The sequence below is a fragment of the Anneissia japonica genome, unplaced genomic scaffold (assembly GCF_011630105.1).
Source record: "Anneissia japonica isolate Jap-2015-1 unplaced genomic scaffold, ASM1163010v1 scaffold199_len4679917_cov187, whole genome shotgun sequence".
In the NCBI taxonomy this organism is placed as follows: domain Eukaryota; kingdom Metazoa; phylum Echinodermata; class Crinoidea; order Comatulida; family Comatulidae; genus Anneissia; species Anneissia japonica.
The window spans coordinates 702,284-714,743 of record NW_022686322.1 but is presented as its reverse complement, the minus strand read 5'-3'; the positions used below and the strand labels follow the sequence as shown (position 1 = coordinate 714,743).

General features: G+C 31.8%; 1 protein-coding gene across 8 annotated transcripts in view; it reads left to right on the top strand.

Moving 5' to 3' along the window:
• Positions 1-12,460, top strand: part of LOC117114909 (rho GTPase-activating protein 1-like) — a 26,284-nt gene that overhangs the window by 7,518 nt on the left and 6,306 nt on the right. Inside the window, exons 2-7 of one of the 8 annotated variants that reach the window (XM_033258527.1) lie at positions 1,743-1,829; positions 2,627-2,663; positions 3,805-3,865; positions 6,478-6,571; positions 11,647-11,778; positions 12,241-12,426. In XM_033258527.1, coding sequence (XP_033114418.1) covers positions 2,661-2,663; positions 3,805-3,865; positions 6,478-6,571; positions 11,647-11,778; positions 12,241-12,426 — 476 coding nt within the window. In that variant the 5' untranslated portion in view covers positions 1,743-1,829; positions 2,627-2,660. Of the gene's footprint in view, positions 1-1,742; positions 1,830-2,187; positions 2,446-2,626; positions 2,664-3,804; positions 3,866-4,720; positions 5,942-6,477; positions 6,572-11,646; positions 11,779-12,240; positions 12,427-12,460 lie in introns of those variants that run through there. The other 7 variants (XM_033258537.1, XM_033258578.1, XM_033258570.1 and 4 more) reach the window with 7 other exon arrangements.

The window sequence follows — 12,460 nt, the reverse complement described above, 5'->3', positions numbered from 1 at the left end:
CCTTCTGATAGGTATGGTTATTCAAATAGGGAGAATCCAACAACTGATGTCAATGTAGCATTACTTTCATAAGTGGGTATATGCAGAAATCAGTTTTGTCCCCGAAAAAATCTCAACTTTGGCTGGATTTAACCCGTGATCCTTGACCTGCAAGGCAAACATCTAATCCAGCAAGGCATAGCCTCCTCAAAGGCTAAGAAGAAATCATTTATGAAAAGGTTAAATCACTTTCTGTTGTTACATAGCTTTTGAAATCCACACTAATGTGATCGACGAATATATCAGACTCATTTATTTCCACTAACAAACAGCTTGTCCAGGGAACGTGCAAATACAAAAGTGGATGCCATTAAGTGTGTAAAACGTTTGATTGAGTAATTATCTTCTTATCGTGTATCTACTTCCCAAATGCTAACTTCTACAATGATGGTACTTTTAAACACTGTACATCTTTAATATCATCGGTTTGCATTTTCAACATAGTGTATGCAACCGTTAAAATATTGGTAGGCCTGAACTATAACATCATCAGCTATTAGCTGAGCATTCAGCTGAAAGGTTTTGTTCCTGCTTCTTGTGCTGTAGAACCCAGTTTAAAACTGACCAGCATGAGTCTCGGCTCCAGCTCTTCGATTAACCCTCATATTGGGAGTAGATGTACACCGAAGTACGTAGTACGCACCTTTATTTTTTACCACTGATTCAATTTTATTTTTTTGTTTCGTTAGCCATACAAACCGAATTCGGATTCAGTGTGAATATACCTTTATGCTTGTATCAGCTATATGTATCCGTTACACGTTGTGGTAGGGTTTGGTTGGCGCTGCAATGCGACTGCAGCAGATCCCTAGAGGTCTAGCCCAAGTTTCCGATTTCCAATTTGAATGAGGACAATAAAGAATTATTATCATTATTATTATTATTATTATGAATATGTCTACATATTTAAGTGTCAAAAAACATACGGATGAGAGCTTGATACTGGCAAACAGTTATAGACATTCCATCCGGAATAAGGTGTATTAAATGTGAAAGAAAAAAAGTTACAAATATTATAATGTTCATCAATGTAGCTCAGATTTGTTCTTCATTACAAATAATTTTCTTATCTGCAAATCCGCTATGTCGTTTGCTGTCAATTGACAAAGTTTTATGTTCCTGTTTGTGGCGAATTCGAATCAAAGTCTTACTTGATGATCTGCCTCCGGGATCTAATTATTCCAACAAAACACCTGTAACTCAATACATTAGGAATTATTGAAAGCTAGAGGACTTATAGGGAATAGAGAATAGTTGTGCATATTTTTGTTTCTAGATGAGTTAGTATCTGTATAATTGATCACTCATTATAAGAATATCCGGCACACTGCATACCTAATGAATATTCATATGAAGTAGAGCTGTATCTTGGCAGTTAAGATGCTTGCATTCCAATCTCAGGGTTTAGTTCATGTATAGCATTTTGTTTGTATGTTTGTCTATGAAGGATTGCCAATTATAATTTCCATATAGTGCATGAAATAAAACTATACTATTTGCTTATTCATATTTTAAACCCTTGTTAAATTGTCATCTAATATTTATGCAATTAATTTTGTTAATGATTATTCTAACTATTTACATTGGAGTTTTAATCTGATTAGGGATTTTTAATTGAAAAAAAAAAACTTATGCATCTTAACATTTCAATAAATATTGCTATCAATATTGTCAAGTAATTATCGCTTGATTTCTCCACCCAGGTTGTTTAGTTTGTGGACAAAAGTCCCTACATTAATGTCTGCTATAGTGATGGTGAAATACATGAATGAACATCAACATAACAACATGTAAGTTCAGCAATTATTAGTGTAAATAAGCAAAAAAATTACATTTATGTTTGATAATGTGTATCCCAATCTCTGAACTATTTTTTTAAAAACCATCTTAGATAAGAATATTTCTTAATGAACGTGGTTGAAATTGTCACAGTAAATCTAATTTCCAATATTTCAATTAATTCATCATAAACACCCACTCTGTCATTAACTCTACAGAGATTCACCCACTCACAAGAGAAGGAATCAGCCGAAAGCTCCGAAAATTCATTGATTCTGACATCTTGCGAAGACTCGTCAGCCAATCAGATTATCTGATACGAATTGTACTTGTTTTTTTATCAATTCGAGTCACTTACTTGTTGGCATGCTTAGTGATCAGATGTGTATGTACATTCATATATCTGTCACTTTTTCTGACCCTTCAGCCAATTAGTTGTCTATTGTCTTTGTATCCCTAATGTGATTTGTGTGTGTACATTAGTGAGTGGTTGTCGTAGCAATTTGCCGGTGAAAATGTCATTGCTGATACTTGTCATTAGCTCCATCCTTTGAAATAGTTTAATTCCTTCGAGGTCAGGCACATAGCATATGGTCATCACATCGTCTGTTGATCAACGGTGTGGAGGTGAGATTCTAAAATGCCCACACTTGTAATGTTTTTTTTCTATCATTCGTCTTGTTTTTCCATCGTCCACTGAGCGTAACAAACTGTACATCTCTGAGGTATATCATTTATAGCCTGGCTTAGTGACTCACATAGTATGTTATTGGAAGTGGACTTAATGATGTATTCTTCTTCATTTCAGTACTAAGTGAACGATTTTCTCCACTACAAGGAAAATGGTAAGTTCTAAATAATTTACTGTATCAATTATGTTATTCAAGTTTAAATTTTGTAATATTTTAATTTTATTTGTATGCATTGTATGTAGGCCAACACTTTGCAAAGTTCATGTGCCTCATCCAGACATTTAATAACATATTAACGAATGAGAAATTATGTGAATGTTATGAAAAAATAAATAAATTATGAGTTTAGTAAAAAACTAAGATTGAGTTAAAGAAATTTATTCTACTTAATTATTTTTTTCAACAAATTGTTACTGTATTTTATTATATATTTACATTTTATGTAATTTGGTTTACTTTGATGTTTTATGATTAGTATTTGATTTGATTTATTATTATTTTTACTATTTCTTTTTAATTATTATTTTTTTTGTATTTGTTTGTATTGATTTTTTTAATTGTTTATTTTTGATTGGCGATTATAGAATTCTTCATTATTGCTAATTTTAATAATTATCATTAGGCGAGACTTTTTTTATACCTTGTTTAGTGAACCCGTAACCAATAATGATGATTTCAAATAAAAATAAAATTTTATTTTTTGCCAATTAGCACACCTGCCGTTAAGAAAAAATTGAAATTAAAAAAAAAATAATAAAATATATAAGTTTACCTTTTATTTTATTGCGCCTGCTGCTGGCTTAAAATCTCTAAAAATAAGATATGTATATTTCGATCTAATTATATAAATTTATAGCATTTAAACATCCCATTATTTTCTCCTCTGTTTGGATGTTTTTGGCAAAACCAATGATTTAAAAAAATATATGTTTGCGAAACAATGATTAAAAAAAAGTCTTGCCTCATGTTCGTGACCATTATGATCATAATCATCTTCATTTCCATCTTTATCTTCGTCATCATTATCATCCTCATTAATGGTATTTTCATCATCATCTTTATTATCTGTTGGTGTGAAGTTAAGATATAAAGTTAAAATAAACAACATATGAATACATAACAATGGAATAGATTTCTGATGTAGGTTATACTACAGTAACAATTCTATCGTTTTTTATAGTAAAATGGTTTGAAACTTGCCTAATATTTTTAATGCAAAAACACTTTTATTTATTATAAAAAAATTTTGAATATTTTAATGTTTAAAAATTCTTTATATTTTGCTTATTTCTAGGCCAGCAACTCACATGATGTTTTCGAAGACATCTCTTCTCATAGGATACTCTCCGTTCCAGGTAGATTCATGTTTATTCTTTTATTCAAATACAATTCTGCTCCAAAATTACCTTAGGGAGCACGATGTGTGCGTCTAATTGATGTCTTTGACTGTGCGTACTGCTCACTGATTAGTTACTACTGTTATCATAATTGTTCCCAAGACTTAAATGATCATTAACATACTGTCAGGTTGTGGAACATTCCTTTTTGTATCAAGCATAGCACTTCAACTTAAGGTTTATTAGAAAGTGCTTCTGGCGGTAATTGAACATATAACCTTGTGGTGTCAAGGTGAGTGTCATGCCATTTGACCCCCGAAGCCTGTTGCTGTATCATAGATTCAATCAGTGTAATCATCAATCATCAAACCTCTACTAATATATTATTATCCCTCACATCATTGGCATCACAAATGTTCATATTTGTTAATATCATATCAATGTCATTATCGTCATCACCACCACCATCATAATTTAATAGCAATTATCATTATCGTCATCGGGCGAGTCGAGTAGCTGGGATGTAAGGCAAGGGGCACAACTATCTAACTACAGCCTTAACATAGTCACTGGCTGGAGTCTCCCCTTACCCAGGGTTCGGTTGGTATATCCAAGTCTTCTCTGATAAGGATATAAAATGGAAGTCCTATTGTACACATCTGGATAGTGTGCACTTTAAGAACCCATTGCATCTTTTGGAAGAGCCGGGTTACCCCAATGCTATGGGTTATTTCAGCTGCTGTGGAATGATGTGAGCATGAAGTTAGTATAAGCATCTCTTTATAGCAGCTAAGTATAATCACAGAATAAGCCCTTAGCCGATGAGAGCAAGGTAGGTGTGGTCGAGCATTGCATAAAATCTGAAAATTTGAGTTTCGAAGGCTTACTAAATTGATTTTAGGTCTACTAATATGTAGAATATACGTATAATTTTTTTTCCCGATGTACCATGGTTTTTCTTCCTGATTGGGTGGGGGGGGGGTACCTCTCCCAGACGAGGTCCCAGGTCCCCGGTCCATCCACCCTCCACTGGCACCATCCCTGTTATCATTATCATTAGCATCATTATCATTAACATCCATTATTGTAATTTTCATATTATCATTTATTTTTACTTATAGCATCAATCACTATCTTGCCTTGCTTGATTTCATATACTGTGACAAATATATGCACATGAATGCCATATGTTAATTTGAGTCTTGATCCCATATCTATCAATGTCCCATGTACTTGTTGTTCACCTGTGTAAATATTGCACTTCTTTGTTAATTAAAATTTTGGATTGCAATTTTGTGTTACTAATCTCTTCAGAAGATGTGAAGATTTGCAATTCATTACACAACATACTATGTCATTAGTATTTTTATCGTATCGGATTTTGATATGATGAATTCCTTAATAATTTTCATTTAATGTTGAATTTATGGCTTATATGCTTATGTCTATAATCATTATTTTTTAATGACTATACAAATGAAAACAAATCAAAAACTATGAATTAAAAAATAAGTCATAAGTATTTATCATGTCTTGACACAAATTATGTGGATTTTTTTTTTACCAATCAATTTCCTGATGGCAAAAATAATTGAGAACACCAAATATACATGGCAAGAGTAATTTTAAAGGCAGCGCATACAGCATGTAAAGAAGCTGTGTATATTGAAGGATCTGGCATGACAGTCCTTAAAATAAACCCTCGAACCCCTACCTCTAAATAGTAGAGTGCAAAATGTAAACAAGACAATTATGTCTTTTTACATATATTTTAAGGAGTGTCATGTCATATTGGTGGTATTAATTTATAGCTGTTGCATACATTTGATAGTTAACTATTTGTTTACAGCACCCACAACATAACAAAATTACATCATATTTAATATGATATTCATCATATCAATTGCTTAAACATTACATAAAAGAGGGTGCAATTACCACTATTAATACTAAAATATTATAAGACGTGAAAAAATATTTATTTTTTAAATACTGTATTTGAAATGTATTCTTTTGTATCATTTCATTTAATTTTCTTTGTTTCTCGGTAATTGTGTGTGTGAATTTACTGGAATGTTGTTTTGTGCTTGTAAGGTATGATGATAATTTATCTTTTTATACTTTGTTATTTAATTTTCTTTGTGCATATTATGTTCTGGTTTGCTTATTTTGTAACTGTAGGCTGATAGAATGCGTTCAATTTCATGTATATCAGCTTAAAAGTTTCAAATCCATCAAATAGCAATTTTTTTGATGGATTTTTAAACTTTTATTTTGTTTATGTGAATGCATTATATGGTTTGTGCCATTGTATTATAATTCTTATTCTAATCCTATGAGTAGAATGGAGATAAACAGATGTAATCTGAAATGTTATACTTTTTAATATTTTTTTAATCAAAAATAAAAAAAATAATTGAATCTATGAGTCAGCACTGAAGTAATTAATAATTAATCATATTCCGTAATTAATACAATTTGAGCACAATTTAAACTATTGAAAATTAGAATTTCTAACTTTAGGATTCTTACATTTTGAACCATTTGCTCAAATGTTTTATAATTGTAATATAATATTTTTTTAAAGTAATGTTCTTTAATTTGAAATGATTATTGTATATGTTCTCCAGCAGGTGTGGACAGGTTATTTGGAGGAAAACTTATTCTTTTCTTCTGCTGCAGGTTGCCACCTAGCAATGAAATTGACCACACCCGAATGTTACAGTAAGCAGGACTTGATTTCTTTTTTTAATTACAAGTGTCCAATCAATATATGACAAAGGAAAATCAAGTTTTCACTTCTGACTTTCAGAAAGTTTTTTTTTTCTATTTATAGGATGGATTGCATACTAATCCCCAATCCTACGTTCAGTCTGTGAAAATATGCCTGGATTTTTCATGGCTAAATATCTATACTCTCAAATTCCTAGGCCTATTCACGTGAAGAGCAGTAGCCGCAATGAGTGTAATTTTTCTACTAACTGTAATCTCAGGTGTTCAAATCTTGGGATTTCCCACATTGCTTATGTCCGTGGGGACAAGTTATTTTGTCTTTCTAACTCCTGATACGGTATTCATTTCATGCACGTATGTATTTTAATTAAAGAATGGATATCAAATAACCTCAGACGCAAATGGTTTTTTTTTTGTTTTTTTTTTTTGTCTATGTATAATGATTCACATGTCTGGGAAAATGTTTAGGGTGACTTGAATAGATTGCTTGTGTACAGTATCCTTATGAATACTTGTAATGATCAGGGTAGACATTTTTCTAAACCAAGAAACAAACAAAATACAAGAATAATAATATTATTATTTCAATCTTACATAGCATATTATGCTAACAAGGGCTCTACGTGATTCATTGTATTATTCAGATTCAGAATTCATTGAGAAACTTGTTTTGGGCACAATCTCCAGTCATTTATTTTATTTCAACTATTTTTTAAGTGGGTGACGCTTTCCAGCATAGCTGATATGTACGGACCTGCTTCAACAACTCAAAAAGGATACATATAAAGAGAAAATAAACAATTGTTACATAAAAATTGAGTCAAAAATTTACAGATGTATATACATTGTTTAAAAAAGATAATTTATAATACACCAAACTCTAGTAAAAAAAAATGGGATCAGACATGAAGAAGAATTCCTTATTGCTGCTAATATTCAGCCTAGTGGAATTTAAACCTACCAGGCACCCACATATTCTCCTGGGTAAAGGAAAAACCGCACGGTAATTGCCTCGTTCAGGGAAAACAAGCTAAATAAACAACAAAGAAGGATTTGACCCCTCGACTATGGTTTAGAGCCCAAAACCACAAACACTGTGCCAACAGCGACATGCAATATTCTAGCTGCAATGAGCAAGCTTCTTAGGTCTAAAGTTAGTTTTGGTTTAAACCGGTTGTCTAGATGTTGAGCGACTACTATACTCCTATGAATAAACAGTTGAAAATGAAAATCTAAATCTTGCATATGAATTACAAGATGAGTTCATGAGTAAATGAATACAGAACACCATCAATAATGATTTTTTTTTTAACTGTCTCTGTATAATTTAAGCTCATTCATTTATATGTCAGTATTTAGATTGAAAAGGGTAAAGAGAAAGAAAATCTATTTCATTTCATCTTTTTCAATTTCAATTTCTGTGATTGCGTTTTGGATATTTTTTTCTGATGTATTATATTTTGTTAAATGTGGAATTTTTTTTTCATTTATTTCTGCCTTTCTTCTGTAGAATACTAAATGTAACATAATGCTTTTTAAAAACTAAACTATAAGTGGTTAAATATAATAATGAACATTGGTGTTTCAAGGATGGTGGTGCATGTCCCCCTCCCCCTCTAATCCAGGCCATTTCTCCCAGGCTTCCCACAGGCTTGTCATGCCAAAACAAACAGCAGTGGCAAAAACATGAAAATTGACTTTTTAATATGTTTATATTCTTCACATTATAAGCAGGCTTTAAAGTAGTTAAAAGTCATTTTTTTTTTCCCAGCTTACGCCCTTCACTTTAATCATCTAGCACCCCACTTAACATTTTCCCCATAGTTCAGCCCCTGTCTCTCACCACCCACACCGCCCATGTCATTGCTCTTAAATACCCCACTGGTGTTGGAAAAAAAAAATCATTTTTAATTTGTGACTACCTTTTCTATCAGCTTAGGTGTTTTTTTTCCTATTCAAATTAACTTTAATAAAAAAAAAATCATAGTAATTATGATCAATATCAGTTTTCAAGATTCTAGTCCTTCGTAGAACATGGGTCGAATATCAGCGACGTTTAATTATACTGGTTTTTAATTACTCATCACTGTAGGCCCAGAGGGACTAAGACGGTGTTTATGTTGACACATGAAAAAATATCTATGCCTTGTCTTGGCAAGCTATAGTCTCTCAGATGTCAGATTCTGATGGCTTAGAAAGATGTATAAATTTGTTATGACATCCCTCTGGGGTATACTTTTATTAGAGCATTAATTTTTTTTTTTCGGCTGGGCACGTATTATGATAGTACTACAGTATATCTTCTTAAATATTAGCATGTAGTGTTAAACTTACACTAAAAATAAAGTCCTCAATAACTGTTCATTCAATTAAAGTGTAGCAAAGAGTGAACTGTGTGTGTATGTATTTTAATTCATGTAATATAAGAAACACCATTGTAATTTCTTGTTAAGTGCATTTTAATTTAATGATAATAAAGGTTTATCTAATCTAAATAGCTTTAAAAGCAACTATGAATGCATCATAATGTGTTGCCCTTTTACTGCTATATTTCCCACTTTGCGGAATACATAATATTGTTTTCCCAAACTAGCAGCATAATTTTCAGGCTATTTCTATAGATATTTGTAATACAAATCATTCCTCTGCTATTTGCGTTCATTGAATGTCGTTATGAATAATTTGGTACAATGAAATGTTACTTATTCTATTTTGTTTTGTAGTTTGATAACATGACCCAAGTGTCTGCCAAATCTTAATGGTTGTAGGATATCTTAAAAGATCCGTCCAGCCCATTAAAGCTACCAATTAGCCGCATATATCAAACCACCGTGTGTATAATGACATACTATTAAACATTGTGCATTGCGACTCAGATCCATCAACTTTAGGAGCACAATCTCACCGCATTAAATGTCAAACCAGCTTTGAATTGTAAATCTTTCTATTCCACATATCAACCTGTTCGTTGCAAGTGATTTCATTTTTTTTCCACATTCCATTTGTTATATAGTCTCATTCACTGGTTGACATTCATTTGAGATATATTTAGGACATTGGTTGATCAATCAAATAGTTGTTTATCTCATGAGGGCAGTATTCTGCAGTTATTTTTTTTTTCATTTTTATCCTATAAACGTGCAACATTTTAGAAAAAAAATCTGTCCAGACTATTAAATTTTCTTTAAAAAAACATAACTGTTGTATGGCCATGCATAGTGATGATGTGCCTATATGTGGCAAAGACAAACTAAACTAGTCACTCGTCAAAAACAATAGACTTTTAGTTATTAATACAGGGTTAAAAATGAAAATGAGAGCTATAAAATGGTGAAAAAATCATTTACATTCGACATTTCCTTATGAAGTTACAAGCATTTAAACATACAGCTGTTTAAAGAAAATATTTGAGATCACAGCCTTCAAAGCTTATGATTTCAGGCATTTCTCAGGCAGATAGTATCATCAAATCGTTATAATTTGTTGTTTTAACATTGAAATTTGGGAAAATAACAGCATATCATTATGTATAGATAAATAAATATTAGTTTAGTCCAATAAAATATAATTTCAAAAATGGTGATATCTCAGCATGTTTTGGGCATTATCTCTGAAACACGATTTGGGACGAGTGACTTGTTTGACTTGTCTTTGTCACATATATGGTCATAATGCGCTGTCATCGTAACCATATATAGGCATTTCACATGTTTTTGCCAAATAAAATGTGGTAGTCTCTACCGTGCTTTGGATATGAATACAGAATTTATACATCTACGAGGTGGGTTTACATTGACTAGTAGAAATAATCATCAGTGTTTTACACATTATATATATACATTATTATATTATTATTATTATTAAAGTTGCAGTGGCATATAGTATCTAGGATTATCATAATTGGGGTGGAGGTGGCTGATGAAGGTGGGAATGTGCTACGTGAGGAGTATGAGGATTAAAGTGAGTGGGCTTGCTGGGGAAATAAGGTGATATAATTTTTTTTGCTCACTAATTTTATTTATTTATTCAACTTTCTTTATTCTGAATGGAACACTCAGTGCATAGGCATTGTTTTTAAATTTGTGGTCTAGGTAAAATTTTTATAAAAAAATATAAAATTGATAAATTGAAAAAGAAAATGTACTGTATGGTAAATTTAACAAAAAGGAATTAATTACAAAATAGAAAGAACAATGAATTAAGGGAGAGCATTTTAAAAAAGTATATTGATTGAAATTACCTATTTATGTTGCTAGGAGGTTGGTTCCGGTTTATAGGTGCTCGATAATGAAAGGTCTGTTTTCCTTGACATACGTTGCATTGTAGAACTAAAGATGATTATTTGCCTGACTTCATATATCATTTTCAAGAAAAACAAACATATTATTTAAATACAAAGGTGCAAGTCCTTGAAGGCATTTAAAAGTTAAGAATAATAATTGATCTCATCGTCTGTTATTCAGAGTTTGCCAGTTCAACAGTAAAATATAATTAATTAATGTTTTAATATGACAAGAAAATAAAATTCTTACTAAGGGGAAAGAAAGAACTTGTATTGTTATAGACTAGTCAATATGGGTGTAGCAGTTGGACCATACACAAGAACAGTAATCAAATAATGGTAAAACCTGGGTGGTTCCTGGGTAAGGGTACAAGATTTTTTTTTCCTTCAAAGGGGTTAGAGGATGGTTAAGATGAAGAAGTTTATTTGAAATGTTCCCCTCTTCCCCTTTTAGATACACCACTGGTAAGTTGTCATGGCCAATGACTTATACTAATCTTTCAAATGAAGTTCTATTTTTACTACTGTTATTGCCTTTGTGAACTTAATGTAACAAGTGCAATTGATTATAGGTGCGATAAAAAATCGCTCCATGACAGTACTGAGCTCGCCGTGGGATGTTAAGGTGATCATTTTAACCAGTAAGCCATAGCTTCACTCCTTCGGTCTATTTTTAAGTACATTTTATATATAATTCCCACAAGCCCCCATCCGTCATAATCATTTTTCAGAAATGAGTGTTTGATTCTTATTAATATTTTTTTTTACTATTTGATATTTTCAGGTATATGAAATACACATTGGATAAACATGTTGAGGAGGATTATACTTTGGTCATTTTTCAACATGGACTAACATGGAGAAATAGTCCGTCATTCCGCTGGCTAGCGCAAGCGTACAATGAATTAGAAAGGAAGTACGTAGGAGGCACCATACTAATTGATCATCGTTCATGAATATATAATCAGTATTGATGTGCAGTTAGCAAGAAAAATTTTGTTTAATTAACTGTCTTATTGTAGGTGGGAGGCCTTCATGCTTGAAGTACAATGTACAGGTGCTAACATAAGACTCTAAGAAGTTGCAGTTTAAATTTGTATTTAATACTAATTTTCATTATAAGTCAGTCGTGACGTTATCACCTTCATGTGCATGTAGTTTTCCTACCCCCGATCAATCACTAATTATATAAAACAGGGTGACTGACTTATAAAGTAATTATAGTCAAGCTATTTTGGACTCTATAGGAAATAGAAGCCTTAGGAGCCATTACTACCTTAATGAATGTTTTTGGAAGTAATTGCTCCTTCGGCCTCTATTTTCTATAGTATCCTCAGAACTTGACTATAATTGCATATTATTCGTTTGTTTTTTTCAGATATAAAAAAAATCTAAAGAGGTTATACATAGTACATCCATCTTTCTTAGTTCGAATTGCAGTGGCTTTATTCAAACCTTTCATCAGTTCAAAGTTCTACCACAAGATACATTATATTCAATATATAAAAGATTTGCAGCACATCTGCTGGGTTGATACTCTACAGATACCAGAGGAAGTGCGAAGGTTTGTGTCCACCACACACGTATGTGTTAGAGCA